The sequence below is a fragment of the Dreissena polymorpha genome, chromosome 9, assembly GCF_020536995.1.
Source record: "Dreissena polymorpha isolate Duluth1 chromosome 9, UMN_Dpol_1.0, whole genome shotgun sequence".
Classification (NCBI taxonomy): domain Eukaryota; kingdom Metazoa; phylum Mollusca; class Bivalvia; order Myida; family Dreissenidae; genus Dreissena; species Dreissena polymorpha.
The window spans coordinates 87,903,650-87,924,033 of record NC_068363.1 but is presented as its reverse complement, the minus strand read 5'-3'; the positions used below and the strand labels follow the sequence as shown (position 1 = coordinate 87,924,033).

The 20,384-nt window shown below is 37.7% G+C and overlaps 1 protein-coding gene and 1 pseudogene across 1 annotated transcript; one reads left to right on the top strand and one right to left on the bottom strand.

Moving 5' to 3' along the window:
• Positions 1-20,384, bottom strand: part of LOC127846242 (C-Maf-inducing protein-like) — a 286,356-nt pseudogene that overhangs the window by 129,746 nt on the left and 136,226 nt on the right.
• Positions 4,650-7,181, top strand: LOC127844315 (uncharacterized). Its single transcript, XM_052374423.1, has 3 exons — positions 4,650-4,723; positions 5,388-5,528; positions 6,945-7,181. Exons 1-3 carry the CDS (start codon positions 4,672-4,674, stop codon positions 7,130-7,132), a joined length of 381 nt encoding a protein of 126 aa, XP_052230383.1. The 5' UTR covers positions 4,650-4,671; the 3' UTR covers positions 7,133-7,181.

Below are 20,384 nucleotides of genomic sequence, written 5' to 3'. Positions count from 1 at the left end.
AGGACATTCATTCATCTTTAAATTGATCAATGCCCGAAAAACAACATCAGAGATAAATCAAAGTACTGGCAGTACTGGTGTGACGATGCTTTTGAAGAGGATGGATATAAAACATCAATTTAAGTTAATCTATATCACCACAATTGTGTATGTTGATACGCACATTTGGGTACGATAAAAAATTTTGGTACGAAAAAAAATTTGGTACGAAAACATGTTTGGTACGAAAAAAAGTTTATGGGTACGGGGAAGTAGTACCCGTGGGTAACTTGACCCATTGAGCGAAACTGGGAGGCGGGTCACTTTCTTGTTCATTAAGTATGGCAATACATTCATGATGATTCTCGAAAGTAGGTATGAGCACATAGCCGGACCATGTGAGCTCAATCGTATGAGCACTTGACTATCCGGGTTCGCCCACGAACATATGGATAAGTTAACTAATAGCGAAATGACCTTAAACATGTTAATGCTGAAATCTAACAATCGAACGAAATATCAAACATGGTATGTACACTTAGGTGGTTGTGTAATTTCTGTTAGAATATCGTATTCAATATGTAAATTTTAAATGATTCTGCCCGCACTTGAGTTTGTTGCCTTGTTTGAGTCTATACGCGCCTAGGCTGCACCCAGTGTGTGTATTTGTGTTCCAAGGTAATGAGTTACCTCCGCGCTGAGGCTGCATAATGTTGGGACCCGGAGTGTGTCCAGCACTCCTACCTAATAAGATTAGATTGACGACAGTTGGGACGAATTTTGAATGATAGCTGCAATTTCCAGCTATTTGTTTTGTACTTAAATACTTTTTAATTTTTTATATGGTCAAATGCTGCGGGGGGATGAGATTTTCCGGAAAAAACAACTGTCAGGAATGGTGACCACAAAACATACAAAATATAACATTTCGCCGGGAGCGGGAATCGAACCGGTGTCGTAAAGGTGAAAAAGCTAACGTCCTTACCACTGCGCTAGCGGTACGAACAATTACTCAAGGAAATGTTGTTTTATCTATATATATCATAGCAGTGCAGCGTTTACAATTGATAATCGTCGGTATGTGCGCATTTAATGGAATATACGTGCTTTTTCAGGTCTTAATGTAAAAATTTTCTCGTTTTTTTTTAAAGAAAACATTTATTTCTATTCCACGTTATTATCATTTTGAATTTCATGTTTATTCACTATTCTTGACTTTGTAACTAGAGACCGAAAGTGAGACCGCAAACACAACAGCCTTCAGAACTGGAAAGATAGACAAATATGCAACCAGGTAGAACAACGTCCAAAAGTTGACGGCCAAAAAATAAAGCGGTCTCCAGTCAGGCTAAGCGTTTGGCACTCGTATCCAGATGGGAGGCTATGGGTAAGACTGGGGAAGCGCGGTGGCGTTTCAGCGGGAATGCGAGGAGATGATCGCTAAAAGGCCGAGAGGGCTAAGAAACAGCGGAAAATAATCGAAAACAGGAGGGCGGAACAACACAAGGCAAATGCTGACAGGAGGATGGAGGAAAGGGATGTAGAGCGGGTAGAGGAAAGGGATGCAGAGCGGGTAGAGGAAAGGGATGCAGAGCGGGAAGAGGAAAGGGATGCAGAGCGGGTAGAGGAAAGGGATGCAGAGCGGGTAGAGGAAAGGGATGCAGAGCGGGTAGAGGAAAGGGATGCAGAGCGGGTAGAGGAAAGGGATGCAGAGCGGGTAGAGGAAAGGGATGCAGAGCGGGTAGAGGAAAGGGATGCAGAGCGGGTAGAGGAAAGGGATGTAGTGCGGGTAGAGGAAAGGGATGCAGAGCGGGTAGAGGAAAGGGATGCAGAGCGGGTAGAGGAAAGGGATGCAGAGCGGGTAGAGGAAAGAGCGGGTAGAGGAAAGGGATGCAGAGCGGGTAGAGGAAAGGGATGCAAAGCGGGTAGAGGAAAGGGATGCAGAGCGGGTAGAGGAAAGGGATGCAGAGCGGGTAGAGGAAAGGGATGCAGAGCGGGTAGAGGAAAGGGATGTAGAGCGGGTAGAAGAAAAGGGATGCAGAGCGGGTAGAGGAAAGGGATGCAGAGCGGGTAGAGGAAAGGGATGTAGTGCGGGTAGAGGAAAGGGATGCAGAGCGGGTAGAGGAAAGGGATGCAGAGCGGGTAGAGGAAAGGGATGCAGAGCGGGTAGAGGAAAGGGATGCAGAGCGGGTAGAGGAAAGGGATGTAGTGCGGGTAGAAGAAAAGGGATGCAGAGCGGGTAGAGGAAAGGGATGCAGAGCGGGTAGAGGAAAGGGATGTAGTGCGGGTAGAGGAAAGGGATGCAGAGCTTGGTATGCATGCAATATGGCCTCAACATTATTATTATGCGTAATGATTTGTATTTATTTTGTTAATCTGAATCCGTCAAATATTAAGTAATTAAAGCTTAAAATATTTGGGTCTAATAGACGGAATCGAAAATGTATAAACATATAAAAATGCTGCGTAAAAAAAACTAGTAGATAACAACTAAATGTTTTTAGCGCCGAAATTAAACAAAAATGCATCCCTTGTGTTTCATTTTCAGACATGACACATGAAAAACGCCGCGCTAAACATTAGGAATCGCGCCAACAGCGCTATGCTTTGAAGGTTAATATAAGCGGCTCAGAGAATATAATTTAACATTCACGAATTAAGGACAGCACTTACTGCACGAGTTAACGACAGCACTTACTGCAAATATAATGAAAATGCTGAAAGTTAAACCCATTTTTGCCTGCAAAATTCGATCAGTTTATTTCAAAATTAAGGATGTTCAGTATATTTATTTCTATAATTAGAATATTAACAGAAAATCCTTTAAGCAAACAGCGCAGACCCAGATGAGACGCCGCATCATGCGGCGTCTCATCTGGGTCTACGTTGTTTGCAAAGGCCTTTTTTCTAGACGCTAGGCATAAATGGGTTAAAAGACTTAATGAAAGGAAAACCGAAAATAAAATAACATTTAGGAAAATAGAGTACACACATTAATCGAGCGTGCAATAAACGTTTGGTCGACGTGCTTCGTTATCACTCCTCAAGACGACAAAGTTTACTTCATGTACATTGCGTTATTTTGGCATGTTTTGAAGTCTTACATTAAAAGCTTTTAATTGATAAATGTATGAATCGGAACGAAAGAGTTCAACTATAAAACACAAATTATATTAAATAAAGAAAAGTAGTAAACCACAACTGGGCTCGATCCACTGACTTTTGAAGTACAAGTCTAGCCCTTAAACCCATCGTCCATCCGTGCTGACATTCTAATTGATGTATTGTATACTTTATATAAGCAATCCTTGTAATGTCAAAAAATATGTAGATAATAAACGAACTTTCAAAATTTAACAATCGTTTTGCATTTGTAACTGGCAGGTTTTTTTTAATCGTCAAAAGATACATATATTGGATATTTTAGATCGTGGTAATTGTTTAGTATTACTGTGTCCATGGATAAAAACTTAACTGCAATGAAAATTTGCAAAGCTGATTTGTTTTCAATATTGTCAATGTATCAAAATGTGAAAAGGTCTCTTTAAAGCTAACGTAAAACGACCACCGGTAGAACTTAGCGAAACTGATTTTAGATTTTAAAAATTTACGGTCGTTAATGACGGGCGCCACCTCTTTTTTGAGATGCTTTAATAAACGAGCGAATGCTACTTCCAAGGTGGCGCGCAGACCCGGATGTTTTAAAAGTTCGTGGGTAATTATACAGAGTAATTAGGTTTTATATGTTTTTAGCATATATCGCATTATTTTTAAAATCGGGTAATATAGTGCGATTCAGCGAATATTGATTCATCATTTCTTTTACAGAAAAAATACATTCTCAACCCATTTAAAAACGTGAGAACTTTTATAAGCTGTGGCATGATGGAGTTTCAAAAAGCATTGCGATGAGTTTTAAATAGCCGTTGAATTGTAAAAGTATTTGTACTGATTTTATTTCCATGGTCTTCGATAAGAAAAAAACATTTATATGAAAAAATCCCATTGGAAAACAAAAAGTCAAATGGGAAAATGAAACAATGCCATGACAAAGTCTATCTTTGAACAAAAAATACTGAAATAAATTTAAATATTATATAAAAACCATATAAGAATAATCCCAAAGAAACATTTTATCGCAAACATTATCTAAAATATCAAGAGGAACTTAAGCTTGCGAAATTTCGGTTTCGCAAAGTTTTCCCGGTGGCCGTTATAATTTCAACGTATCATAACTTAATTAGCCGGTCTGGCGTTTTGGTGGGTTTCAAAGTTGCCAAAAAGCGTGCATCCCGAAAAAGCAAGTACGTTCGTTTGTCGTTTAGAGTGAGGGTGCGATCGTTCTAGCGCCTTGTCGTGTTGGAAGCCTCAAACCTGTCATTACGCCAGGTCGATGAACAAGACATCAGCTACCATAAAAATCAGCCACCTTATTAACGCGTGCTTTATTTATCTGTCAGTTTTACAAGATTGTACAAAACATCACACACATTGTCGAAGAACCGAACGGCGTATGACTGACAAAATTGATATCTTTTACACGATTGTAACTTACTTCTTTGATAAGATAATAAGGACACGATCTAAAAACTAAAGGATTGGTGAAGCGATAAGGCGCTGCGGTGTTCTGCTATAAAGAGGACGAACGCATTGAGGTAGGGTTCAAACAAGACAAGTTGTGAAAGCAACAACATGCTATCCTGCGTGACTTTGATTGCCATAGCTGTGGGGCTTACTGAGGTATGTAAGTCGACTTCAGTACAGTTTGTTTAAAGACACCTGTTCTCAATTTTGCAAAATGAAAAATAAAAAAAAACAGATATTAAAAAATGAATTAGTGTATTATATTCCAACACCAGCATTACTCCCCCTACTTACTAAAAATATATGTTCGTTTATTGATATTCATTAATCGAAGTCTTAAAATTATAACGCGCTTGTAAGTCTTGAGATTTTTTTTTTACAGAAACGGCTGTTTCGGACAAGGTGCTTTTATTACACAACGGATTTTAAAGTTTGTGTGTGGTAGTGGTAGCCATTTAGCTTTTGCTTGAAGTCCCGTTGTTATTAGACACTGTTCCAAAATATTACAGTTTCGTTAGTAAATAAATTTAATTATACTGAAAAATATATTGTTCTAATGTATATATGTAGTTATGCATGTCCCCAAACTAATTAATATTTACAAAAAGCATATGTGTTGAGATATGGTATATTTGAAATGTTCATGTAACGAACTGTGAATACATTTCGTTTAAATATGATATAAAAAAGTTAATTGTATCAAAACATATCTTTCAATTGTGTGCATTCAGTTTATTGTTCAAAAACTACTCAGAGTGATTTTTATCATGACCTACTTGTATATGTACGTGCATATGCATTAACAATTGTATGCATGTTCACAGGCCACCTTTTGTACGGTCAAAATCGAATGCGCGGCCAACGAATGCTGCTATATCCGACCGCAGTACCTCATCATGAACGGCAGATGGTACTTCCTGGACAGCCATTATGGACAACCGAACCCGGTGGGTTGATTTGTCTGGGTAAATATGTGTAATTCAATGTTAAACGGTTCGGACTGCCGGATTGCGGTCGATAGATGTCTTGACGCTATCTGGATAGAACGTTTTAAGTTAAGTTCTGCGCAATCGGCTATTTGCTCACATCTTTAAGCATAAGCCACAGAGTGATGATGTAAGCTCTAGTTAAAGATACATATTAAGTTAAGAAAATTCTTTGAAATTCATTTCTCTTATTTTGTTATTTAACACCGAACATGTTCCGTGCGAACACAACACCGATCAGTGTGTTTCATATACGGATTGTAGCAAGCCCTCAGATTATTGCATGATTTAATAAGACTTACTCCGGAAGTGACTAGATCACGAAAGGCCCCACTTATATCTGGGATCATGCATAGCTGACACATTTGCAATCCTTTTTTAACCCATTTATACCTAGTGGACTCTCCCATCCTTCTAAATTGAATCAATTTATTTCCAAAATTAGGGATGTCTAGTATATTTATTTCTATATTTAGAATATTTCTAACAGAAATTCCTTTAAGCAAACAGTGCAGACCCTGATGAGAAGCCGCATCATGCGGCGTCTCATCTGGGTCTACGCTGTTTGCCAAGGCTTTTTTCTAGACGCTAGGCATAAATGGGTTAATCAGTATCATCCGTTAGTATTTGAATGAAACTACTGGTTCCCACATACATACATGTTTTTTTTTCTCACTAGGTTGTATAGATCCGGTAATACCTATTCACAGGCAAGTCCATAAAAACGGACTCACAGAGCCTTTGATATTTTTTGCTGAGAGTTTTGCTGGGAGTGCATATGCACCCCTTCGTAAAGACAATCGCAGTCATCTGCAGATCATCAGTGCGCATCCCTTAACAGACTTCGTTCGTGACCAATTAAGGAAAGCGATGAAAAAACTTAATAACACATTTAATTTACTTAAATGGCACTATACGGACATTATTCTTTGAACGAAATCTTTAAAAACACGACAATGTTTCAAAACACCTTTCTTATTGATATTTTATCGCGAAATTTGGAACAGTGTAAATATTCGAAAATTGTTATCGACCTAGGCTACATCACAAATAACAATGTGCACAAGATTGGTGCACTGCAACCTAATCGATAGCGCCACTCTGCGTCGACAACACTGCAACAGTTTTCTATTATGGGGGATAGAGCGTACGGAATAATAACAAAGTAAATAAAAAGCATTGATTTCTTGCTTTAATTGTACTATATTTGCATGTGTTTGTGCTTGATACAGGTAAACGTTGATAAGTTTTTGCAGTATCAGTGTCCCTTAGCCCTAACAGTGGTAATAAAATTTTGCACCTTAGGACAATAGACAGCGCATTGCAACTCTCAGCAACCTTTAGGGTATAAAACTGAGAGTCGAATTATTGCAACTATATTGCAACTATTCCCAGGCGTGTGCGAGACCTTCAGGAACCCCGGCGACCCCTGCAGTCTCATATTGAACGGACATTGCGGCTGCTCTTCCGGTTACTCGTGCCAGTGGGTGCCCGCGCCGAGCACGACTGCGTCTGCGGGCCGACGCTCCATGATCTACCACCCCGGACCAGGCTCATATCAGTGTGCCGCCGACAACGCTTGAATGCACCGATTACCAAAATGTGCATATAGTATTAAACGCGTTCAATGAATTTAAATGGTTTCTCTAATTGCTTACGAATAACGCTCATCCCGTTTAGCCATATATTGCGTCCCAATAAATGCTTACTAATACTTTTCAGGTCCTCCCAAGGTCAATATGACAGCCTCAGCATATCCCCCCCCCCCTTTGCATGAAAGTCTGTAACTAAATTCCAAGGCCTTAATTCAGTTTTGGAACGGTTAAGACTGATACTAACTCATCTGTAGCGGACCCAGAGAAGCCCACAAATAACTGTGAACGAACCACAGGTGAAGACACAGTGGCTTCAGGTGTAACAGAGGTCACAGCAAAAAAGGTCAGAGATGAACCAGAGGTCACAGAGGAAAGAGAGGTCAAAGGTGAACCAGGGGTCACAGACACTGCAGTGGAGCCGAGTGGAAAAGTTTCTCCACGTACAAAACGTCAGAAAATGGATAAGGGTGTAACTACAGAGGAGAAAAAGGAAACAGAGCAGACGAAAGAAACGGAGGAAAAGACAAAACCAGAGGAGATAAGGGAGGCAGCACGGCAAAGTGGGATACCAGTGATGGTCCACGGCCACAAGGAAGACCCCTTTATCTTCTGCACCAAGGATGACCCCATATGGCCACCTATTAAGTAAGTTGTTATGTATACTGTAACTCCAATATAAAGCAGATGACAGGGCAAAAGCCAAAAACCCAAAGGATAAATGGGAAGTGTTGTTAATTTCTTGCTCACTTATTTCCAAGTTGTGTTTTCAATTGCCAAATACATACATTTAAAAATGACCGCATATGGCCACCTATTAAGCTGGTAGAATAATACTATTCTAAATAAGACAATCTTCTGGTATAAGTGGTTGTCAAGATCTGAGATTCAGGCATGTTTCATGCAATTTATCTTGTGAAATGAACAATTGAAGTTCATAGATAGTCTGTGAATTATCAATTCTTGGTCACAAAATGAATTTATAAATGGTTACAATTTTTAGCTCGACTATTATATATGAAATATACAGTAGAGCTATCCTACTCATCCCGGCGTCGGCGTGTGCGTGAGCGTTGGAATGTTAAAGTTTGCATACCACCTCAAATATTTCCTATGTTCCTTGACATATTGCTTTTATATTTTGCATACATCTTTACCAACATGACCCCAACCTATTAACATGAGCAGACAACTGTATCAAGCATTTTGTAAGAATCATGGCCCTTTTGTCACTAAGAATATGCATATTATTGATAAATCTATGTTAAAGTTTGCATACCACCTCAAATATTTTCTATGTCCTTTGATATATTGCTTTCATATTTTTCATACTTCTTAACCAACATGATCCCAATCTATCAACAAGATCAGATAACTGTATCAAGCATTTTGACAGATTTATGACCCCTTTTATACTTAGATATTAGAACGTTTGGTTAAGTTTTGTGTTTTGGTCCATTTTATTCCTTACGTATCATAGCCATTGCTTCCAGACTTGAAAAACTCGCTAAGGGGACTGTACAGGGCAAGTTGCATAACTCTGGTTGGCGTTTTAACGATCTTATAGCCCTTTTCTGTCTTAGTAACTTTGAATTTTGTTAAATTTGTGTTTTTATCCACTTTACTTCTTAAGTATCACGGCTATTGGTTTCAAACTTCAAATACTTTCTTACTGTCATGATGGTACTGTACCTGGCAAGTTGAATTTGACCATGACCTTTGAATGACCACCTTGATTCTCAAGGTCAAATTAATAAATTTTGCTTAAATTTCCACAACTTTTTTTATTTATGGATTTGATTCATACTTTGACACAAAACAACACTTACCTGACATACCACAATGGACTCCACTCAAACCACCCCACCCCAGAATCCCCCCTTATTTTTTTTCTTATTTTTGAAAGATCATCTATTAAATGACCACACACCCACATTATACCCCCTCTCCATGATGGCTTACGTTATACTGTAAAGCACTCGAATAGTCGAGCGCGCTGTCCTCTGACAGCTCTTGTTTATTTTTCGCAGTATTAATATTTTATATTTAAATATGATTGATTGTCCATAAGTATGTCTGAGTCCAGATCAAAGTGTGCACTAATAGTTAAATATTTTCTTAAAAACAATACAGTGTATTCATAACTTTATTTAATTTGGCAAGATAAATAAGGAGTTTCCATAAAAAGTTTATACAGAAAAACATTCATTCATTCATGATTGATCTAGGATGGTTGCATACTTGGCTGTGTATGAATGAGATATGAATTTCGTCACATTGTTACATGAACACATAGCCAAGTACTTTTTGCTTATTTGTAGTTAGTTTTTCATTTTTATTAGTAAAATAATTAGATACAAATAGTCTTATAAATATTGTGTATATAACTTTATACGTTGTACATTAATTGTTACCTTTTAGTGAGCGAAAAATCAAGGGATCATGTCGTTCATTCAGTACAATAGAGATCAATTACTGCATTGTGCAGGTGTGGATAGAAAACTGATAAAATCGGACAATGAAACTCTTTCACTATTGAAAACATACAGTATCTTGAAATACAGAGGCGCCCGGGACGGTAATAAGCTGAAACGAAATCATGACATGAACCAGGGTGTTCACTTGGAGAATATTAAATTACTACCACGAGACATTCCTACAATAACCAGTAACTTGTCAAATACAGCATAACCTCTGCAAACCATCCCAAAGACGACCATTCATGATAACCTTATAAAAGTCAAAATTGAAGCTAAAATCACCGTTAGCGGGCAGATAAACATCAAAATATGCAACATAAATCCTAGATCTGTAAAAAACAAGACCCTGTCTCTAAACGATTTTATATCAACTAATGAGTTTGATCTTGTTGCCATAACAGAAACCTGGCTTGGTACATCGACAGATAAAACCTGCTTTACCGAGTTTTTATCTGAAGGCTACCAAATAAAACATGTACCACGTCCCAGTGGTCGCCGTGTTGGCGGAGTTGCTCTAATACACAAGACTAGCATTGAAATAAAAGTCTTGACTTCAACTAAAGACAAACAATACACTACCTTTGAACATATGGACTGTAGTGTACAGATTAAAGACTACTCTCTACGATTGGCTGTAATCTACAGACCACCTCCATCAAACGACAATGGCTTGAAATCAAGTACTTTCTTAGAGGAAGAATGGTCCCAGTTTTTATCAATATGCAACAACAGATAAAAACATCATTTTGACCGGCGATCTGAATTTCCACCTTTACGATCCGTCTGATAAAGATACTCTAAAATTCAATAACATACTCCATTCTTTTGGTATGATGCAGCATGTAAAAGAGCCAACACACGTACGAGGACACACTCTGGACGTTGTGATCACCAGGGACACTGTGGATACGGTATCCAACGTAGTTGTTACCAATCCTGGACTTTCATTTGGCTCGGGAAACTTTTCTAAAGACCATTATGCCGTCATCTTTAATGCAAGAGCATCAAAACCGGCTCCGGTAAGAAAAACTGTAACCTTTCGGAAAATAAGAGAGATCAATATTGAAACCTTTAAACAGGATATCACAGAGTCAGAAATACAATTTGAAAATATACATGACCCTGAAACCCTTGTCCAAACTTATGATACTAAACTTTCATCTTTTGTAGACAAACATGCTCCACTAAGAACCAAATCAATAACCCTGCGGCCGACTTGCCCGTGGTACACAGATGAGCTTCATGACGCTAAACATATAAAACGAAATTTTGAAAGAAAATGGCTAAAATCGAGACTCACTTTTGATCATGAAATTTATAGAAACCACTGCGCCAAAATGAACAAAATGTTGAAAAAAGCATGCGTAGATTTTTATTCAGATAAAGTAACATCCTGTGGCCGTGATCAAAAGAGCATGCACAAAATCACAAAACACCTTCTAGATGGCCCATCTGAAATAGCTCTCCCGTCTGGCAAAACATCCGATGAGTTAGCACAAGATTTCAATAATTTTTTCATAAATAAATTTGAAGGTATCAGAAAAGATATCTCTGAACATGCCCTATCTCAAGCAAATCCATAACAGAGTAATGATAATCACCCAACAGCAGAAACATGCAGTTTGACACATTTCCGTCCGACAACTGAGGAAGAAGTTAAAAAAATCATGATGCAATCCCCAAATAAATCTTGCGAGCTTGACCCTATTCCAACTTGGCTCCTGAAAGAATGCAAAACTGAACTGCTACCAATACTGACAAAAATCATCAATCTTTCGATGGAAACAGCAAGTGTGCCAAGATCCTTTAAAACATCACATATAAGACCTTTATTAAAAAAGCCCACCTTAGATAAAGAAACACTACAAAACTATCGCCCAATGTCGAATCTGCCATATGTTTCAAAATTATTGGAGAAAGTTGTCAGCAAAAGAATAGATGAACATTTGACAGAAAACAATTTAAATGAAGAAAACCAGTCTGCATACAGGAAGTTTCACTCAACAGAAACAGCTTTATTAAAAGTTTAAAACGATGTCCTACAATCATGAGATAAGAAAAAGGTCACTGTCTTTGATATGCTGGATCTCTCTGCCGCTTTCGACACCATCGACCACATAACCCTTTTAAACCGCCTCGAACAACAGTTTGGCTTTGCTGAAAAACCACTACAATGGGTAGCTTCCTACCTATCTGACCGCTTCCAAACGGTGAGCATTGAAGGTAAGGTATCAGAACCAGTGCTGCTGACCTTCAGCGTACCCCCAGGGATCTGTGTTAGGCCTAAAATTTTATAACATGTATACTAAACCTGTTGGGGAAATTTGCAAAAAACATGGACTCGGGCATCACTTCTACGCCGATGACTCGCAGCTCTACCTTTCCTTTGAACCCACCGATGGAGCAGCCCAAGACGAAACACTAAATCGATTTGAAAAGTGCCTCCACGATATCATCTCGTGGATGAATACAAATATGCTCAAACTTAACACCGACAAAACCGAGGCCATAGTATTTTTAAGTCAAAACAACGCCAAGTACGTAGATGGGTTAACTATTAAAGTAGGGGACTCGACAATTAAACCATCGCAATACGTTCGAAATCTCGGTGCTTGGTTTGATTCAAGAATGAACATGGAACACCATATTAATGCTATAAGTAGGTCATGTTTCGGTCAGATTAGGCAAGTAGGTCACATCAGGCAATAGCTTACACCAAATGCCACAAAATCCTTGGTTATTTCACTTGTCACGTCTTGGCTAGACTATTGCAATGCAATGCTTTATGGAACACAAACATCAGCTATCAAGAAACTTCAAAATGTTCAAAACACTGCGGCGCGTGTTATCACAAGAACGTCCCACTATAGTCACATAACACCGATCCTAAAAAAATTATACTGGCTCCCAGTAAAAAAAAGAATCCACTTCAAAATACTTACCAACGCGTTCAAAGCCTTAAATGGACAATCGCCTGTATATCTGAAAAACCTACTTGACGTTTACGAACCAAGGCAAAACTTAAGATCAAAGAACGAAGCGACTTCATTAGGGATTCCAACGAAGATTAAATCCGTATCATACGGGGAGCGAAGTTTCATGTACGCTGCTCCCAAACTCTGGAACTCACTTCCATCAAACATTCGAGGTTCTTTAACACTGGATTCAGTCAAAAAGGCACTGAAAACTCATCTCTTCCTTTAATCTTATGCAATATAAGCAGTGGTTTATTCAATGCATTATATAAAATCTCAATCATCATGAACTTGAATTTACCCTTTTAAAGGAAGCATAATTATTCCTTTGAGGGTTTGTGGACTCGTGGCAATGGTATCCTGACGTTACCATTGTCTCAATCAGCATGAACTTGAATTTACCCTTTTAAAGGAAGCATAATTATTCCTTTGGGGGTTTGTGGACTCGTGGTAATGGTATCCTGACGTTACCCTTGTGTCTGTCTCTGTTTTGTCTCTGGTTTGTCTTGCCGATCTTTCAAATCTATGGTTACTGTGCATATTGTTTTTTTTTGTTTTACGTAGTACTTATTGTTTAAGTTTAAGATTGTATTGTTTCATTAATTTTCTTATAGCTATACACATAGGGTAGTTTTATAGTGTCTTGTTGATCTTTCTAATCTAGGGTTACTGTGCATGTTTTTACGTAGTACTTATAGTATAATAGAGTAGGTTTATAGTATAATTCAGTAGTTTTGATCGATTTCTTTTGAAAAAGTGTTGCAAAATGTATTCGTATCTGCGATACGTCAAAGGTTCTTATGTAAAGCGCCTTAGAACGTGCACTCTTGCATGAAAAGGGCGCTATATAAATCCGGTATAATAATAATATGAATATGAAACAGATCTAAATGTATGCGTGCAATTTAAAAGTGTAGTCCACACAAGTTTATGAGACGACACTTTAAGCGTTTATGGGTATTTTTTGTTTGAATTACTTCTCTTCTTAGCAAAATTCCAGTAAAGGTAGAAAATGTCGTCCCGGATTAGCCTGTGAATTAAACCACATTTTTGCTGAGCAATGTTCATATTTTTATGCCCCCGAAGGAGGGCATATAGTGATCGGACTGTCCGTCCGTCTGTCCGTCACACTTTGCGTTTAGGTTTAAAAAAATTCTCATAACTTCTATGTCGCTTCAGATAGCAATTTCATATTTGGCATGCATGTGTATATGGACAAGTCTTTCCATAAGAACACACATTTTGACCCCTTTGACCTTAAACTTAGGGTCCGCGTTTAGGTTTCGAAATCTGCGTTTAGGTTTCGAAAAAGCTCATAACTTCTATTAAGCGTTTATAGGAGGCATAAGTCATCCTATGGTGACAACTCTTGTTTAATATGTAAATAATGTAAATTGCTTATGTCCCTTTTTTCTAGAGAATTCTACGGCATTGGCGAGAGCATGTGCGTTTAGCAGATAATGTACAGGAACATGAAGCGCATGCTGTACTATGTGACGGAGCAGGTTAGAAACCTGGTGGTAGCCAACAATGAGAGAGTCAAGGTAGGTGTCAACGGCCTTGTATCACTTACATACTTCCTAAGTGAACTCTTTCAGTGCTGGAACCGAATTTTGAAGACCTTTGCAAACTGTTTGGATCCAGATGAGACGCCACAGAATGTGGCGTCTCATCAGGATCCAAACTGTTTACTATTCTGATAGTATTCTTTGAAAAATAAATCGAAGAAAATGCTTATTTGAGAAATTCAGCAGACAACATTTTAGCAGACGACAAATTTCCCAGCATGCAAAGGGTTAATATTCTGACTCCACTTTGTTTCTCATTTTTTAAGATGAGTTTGACCATCATGTTCAATTTTGTGTTTACAGAAATGTTGATTTTTTTAGTTTTGATTCTGACTCAAGCCTGAGTTTGAGCAGGAATATTTGCATTTTCTTACAGCCAAGATTTGAGATTGTTCCTGAGCTGACAGATATTCTGACATATATTCTCAATACTTGGCCGAGTCCATACTAAGTTTGACCTGAAAAATGGAGCATGTTCATTATACTGGGCCAATTTCATTGCATTAACAATCGTCATAATGTTTCAGATTTTTGTTTTTATGTAATGATACAAATACTTACCAAAGGCATGAACATCCAAACAAAATGGAAAATTGAGTGTTATTTATACGTAATTGAAAAATATTTGTGTTCACAAACATTATTAGTCTTGTATATTATAAATCAAAGTTTAGGAAATTTAAAATTGTTATTAAATACAACAAAGGAGGTAATCATGTGATTATCAAGATGGCGATGTCCATGCCGAGGCAGGTATTTTTCGCCGTTTTGTACCCTTTATTACTTGTATTAATTTTTAGCTCACCTGATTGCTCAAGTGAGCTTTTCTGACCGGTCTTTGTCCGTCGTATGTTTGTCCGTCCATAAACATTTGGTCGTTAACACTATAGAGGCCACATTTCTTGTCCCATCTTCATGAAACTTAGTCAAAAGCTTTGCCCCAATAAAATCTCGGCCGAGTTTGATACTGGGTTGTGCCGGGTCAAAAACTAGGTCACTAGGTCAAAAAAAAAGAAAAACCCTGTAAACACTGTAGAAGTCACCTTTTATGTTCAATCTTTATGTAACTTTGTCAAAATGTTTGTCTAAATGATATCTTGATTGAGTTCAAAAGTGGTTCCTGTGTGTTGATAAACATGGCCGCCAGTGGGCGGGGCAGTTTTCCTTATTTGGCTATAGAGAAACCTTGTAAACACTCTAGAAGTCACAATTTTTGCCCAATCATCATGAAATTTGGCAAAACATTGGTTTTATTGATTTCTTGGATGAGTTCGAAAATGGTCCAAATCGGTGAAAAAACATGGCCGCCAGGGGGCGGGGCAGTTTTCTCTATGTGTATATAGTGAAAACATGGGAACACTCTAGAAGTCACATTTTTGGTCCAATGTTCATGAAATTTGGTCAGAACATGTGTTTTTTGGATATGACATTTTCTTTCGAAAATGGTTCGGATCGGTTAAAAAAGCATGGCCGCTGGGGGGTCATTTTCATTATATTTATATAGTAATAACAGCTTTTGAACACTATATAGTTTATCATGTCAAGGGAAGTAACTGCAAATGAAAAATTATGTTGAATTGACAGAGTTGTCTCCCTTTTTAAAATATTTGTTTTAAGCACAAGAAGGTTTAGTGGAATTAATAATAAATGATAGTTTTACATTCTGGAAGATAGCAAACTTTTGAATGTGTTTTTTTATTGTTTGATGATTCTGTACAATATGGCATTCTTTTGTCAAACAATTAAAGCGAGACTATACGATTTTTATATGTGTTAAATTGTAATATATTGATAAATACATGTTACAATAACACCAAATAGGCAAGATATTGAAGACGAATTTCATAAAATGCAGCAAAGACAAATTAGCGCCCCAAGCTGATGGTGACGAAGATATTTCGTACATATTTTCCTACAATAACCGAAGAATTCGTCATTTTATTAGGATCTGAGTTAGTGTTCGTGTGTCGAATGAATAAACATCGCTGCAGGAATTTAAAAACAACCATTAAACTAAATTAAGATTCACATCGTACATGCATGATATATATTCTGGCGAATTCTACTTTACAGACATTTTCGATTTCAGAATTAAATATCTCGCTTATTTCGCATTTGTCGACACATGTTCTTCTTAAGTTATATTTTAAATTATATTGAAATGTATGACCTTGTTAACACTCTAGAGGTCACATTTATTTTCCGATCATCATGAAACTTGGTCTGAAGACTTGGCCAAATGATATCTTGGATGAGTTCGAAAATGGTTTTGTTGCTTGAAAAACATGGCCACCAGGGGCGGGGAATTTTTCCTTATATGGCTACATATGGCTTTAGTAAAACCTTGTTAACACTCTAGAGGCCACATTTATTGTCCAATCTTCATGAAATTTGGTCAGAAGATTGGTCTCAATGATATCTTGGATGAGTTCGACAATAATTATGTTTGCTTGAAAAACATGGCTTCCAATGGGGCGGGGCATATATCCTTATACGGCTATAGTTAAATCTTGTTAACACTCTAGTTTTATTTAATTCAGTTGCCCAATCTTCAAGAAATTTGGTCAGAACAGTTGTGTCCTGTGTAGTATAGTTTGGTTTTATTTTGTCAGTATTATGTACCATTAACTGTTTTATTTAATTTTTCATAACACAGAATTTTCATAATTAACAACTGTTTTAGTCATTATTAATTATGGTAAGCCTATCAACTAAGAGAAAGCTGAAATGAAGACAACACGCAGTATCAATCACCATTGTTTAACCTGCTGAGTCATATTTCCCAATCTATTTTAGTTCTACTCTAGAATTTGTTAGACCCCAGATATTGATCATTGCAGTGTGTAACTATTTACCACTCAGCTTACTGACCCTCTCACTTTGCTGTATGCCAGATGTTAATATCAGTGGTCAGTAATAAAAGCTGGTTGAACCGTTTGATATATTTTTAGCCTGATGAGCTTTTGTGACCGGTCTTTGTCCGTCGTATGTCCGTCCGTCCGTTAACATTTGCTCGTAAACACTCTAAAGGCCACATTTCTTGTCCCATCTTCATGAAACTTGGTCAGAAGCTTTGTCCCAATAAAAATGGTCGGGATTGGTGAAAAAACATGGCTGCCAGTGGGCGGAGCATTTTTCTCTATATGTATATAGTGAAAACATGTGAACACAGTAGAAGTCACATTTTTGGCCCAATTTTCATGAAATTTGCTCAGAACATTTGTTTCCTTGATACGAGAGTTGTATTTAAAAATGGTTCCAGTCAGTTGAATAACATGGATGCTGGGAGGGGGGCAGTTTTCTCATTATGCCCCACCCCCCTTTAGAAGAAGAGGGGGGATATTGTTTTGCTCATGTTGGTCCGTCCGTCCACCAGATGGTTTCCTGATGATAACTCAAGAGCACTTATGCCAAGGATCATGAAACTTCATAGGTACATTGATCATGACTCGCAGATTACTCCTATTGATTTTTAGGTCACTAGGTCAAAGGTCAAGGTCACGATGACCCGAAATAGTAAAATGGTTTCCGAATGATAACTCAAGAACACTTATGCCTAGGATCATGAAACTTCATAGATACATTGATCATGACTCGCAGATGACCCCTATTGATTTTCAGGTCACTAGGTCAAAGGTCACGGTGACCCAAAGCAGTACAATGGTTTTTGGATGCTAACTCAAGAACGCTTATGCCAAGGATCATGAAACTTCATAGCTACATTGATCATGACTCCCAGATAACCCCTATTGATTTTCAGGTCACTAGGTCAAAGGTCAATGTCACGATGACCCGAAATAGTAAAATGGTTTCCGGATGATAACTCAAGAACGCTTAGGCCTAGGATCATGAAACTTCATAGGTACATTGATCATAACTCTTAGATGACCCCTATTGATTTTGAGGTCACTAGGTCAAAGGTCAAGGTCACGATGACCCAAAATAGTAAAATGGTTTCCGGATGATAACTCAAGAACGCTTAGGCCAAGGATCATGAAACTTCAATAAAAATCAAGAAATGTGTTTGTCGGAAACACTATGTCCCCTTCTGCGCCGCTTTGAATTTTTTTTTTAACTTTGACCTTGATCTTGAACTTCCACCACTCAAAATGTGCAGCTTCATGAGAACGCTGCTTTGAAATTTTATTTTTATTTTTTGACCTTTGACCTTGAAGAATGACCTTGACCTTGAAGGAGACCTTGACCTTGAACTTCCACCACTCAAAATGTGCAGCTTCATGAGAACGCCGCTTTGAAAAAATATATTATTATTTTTTTGACCTTTGACCTTGAAGGATGACCTTGCCCTTGAACTTCCACCACTCCAAACGTGCAGCTGCATGATGACGCCGCTTTGATTTTTTTTTATTTTTTTTACCTTTGATCTTGAAAGACGACCTTGACGTTGAACGATGACCTTGACCTTGAACATCCACCACTCAAAATCTGCAGCTTCATTAGAACGCTGCTTTGATTTTTTTTTACCTTTGACCTTTAAAGATGACCTTGACCTTGAAGGATGACCTTGACCTTGAACTTCGACCACTCAAAATGTGCAGCTTCGTGAGAACGCCGCTATGAAACATTTTAATTTTTCTTACCTTGAAGGATGACCTTGACCTTGAATTTCCACCACTCAAAATGTGCAACTTCATGAGATACACATGCATCCCAAATATCAAGTTGTTATCTTCAATATTGAAAAATGTGTTTGTCAGAAACACCATGTCCCCTTCTGCGCCGCTTTGAATTTTGTTTTGTTTGTCCTTGAAGGATAACCTTGACCTTTCACCACTCAAATTCTATTCTTAAAGTGAGCGATTTTAGCCACATATACTTGACCTCTGACCTTGAAGGATGACCTTGACCTTTCACCACTCAAAATGTGCGGCTCCATGAGATACACATGCATGCCAAATAACAAATTGATATCTTCAATATTGCCAAAGTATTCATAAAATGAGCGATTTTGGCCACATATATTTGACCTCTGACCTTGAAGGATGACCTAAACCTAAACCTTTTACCACTCAAAATGTGCGGCTCCATGAGATACACATGCATGCCAAATATCAAGTTGCTATCTTCAATATTGCAAAAGTATTCATAAAATGAGCGATTTTGGCCACATATATTTGACCTCTGACCTTGAAGGATGACCTTGACCTTTCATCACTCAAAATGTGCGGCTCCATGAGATACACATGCATGCCAAATATCAAGTTGCTATCTTGAATATTGAAAAAGTTATTGCAAATGTTAAAGTTGGAGCAAACATACCAACAGACCAACGTACAGACCAACAGACAGGGCAAAAACAAAATGTCCCCCACTATAGTGGGTGGGGGACATAAAAATAATAATGTGAACATTTTTACAATATTTTTTTTAACAAAACCAGAAAAACATCTACCCAAGATGCATTATCACAATATGCCAGCACATTTAACATAATAAATTAAAATAAATAACATTTTCATCTTAGGGCTACCACAGGTAAAAACGGAAACCATTATATATACAGTTTCAGTTAGTGAGGGGTGATAAAAAGGATAAAATTAATAATAATTGTGTTAAACAGTGTTGGTGGTACCTGATTTATAAAATGACGCCATTAAGGAATCCTTCATCCTATTTTTTCCTGAAATAGTCCTTTAAACATATTTACACCTATATACAAACGCAACAAATTGCTCAGCACTACACAGTTAATATATTCTCCGCGCAGTACATGACACAAAGCCTCCTCAAGGCCCATCTCATTTTTTCTGCCGCACTGTTGAAATGGTCATGGCAAACTTTTTGGAGATGACATCTGCAATGTATATGAACAATCAATGCAGGATTTTACTGTACATTACATTATTCAAAATCATGTAGAAGTTTATTCCACCCAAATCAAGTCTGATCTGAATGACTTGATTTTGGTGGAATAAACTTTTACATCAATATCATCAGTTCAGATATCCCATTTTAACATCATCTACATAAGAAGGATTTCAAAAGAGGTTTTTGAAACAAGGAGGCAAATTACTGTTGCTTGATTTTTTTATATCGTTCAAAATGAAAGCTTGATCTTTAACTTTATACTAAGGTTATTTTTGTCTGCCTTTGTGTTAAATTCTCCAAAACTTTTTTATACACAAACAATTTTTCGTAACTCTTAAATTGTAGCAGTAGTATTAAATTAACGCAAGACAGATTATGTGCTGGAGTCTAA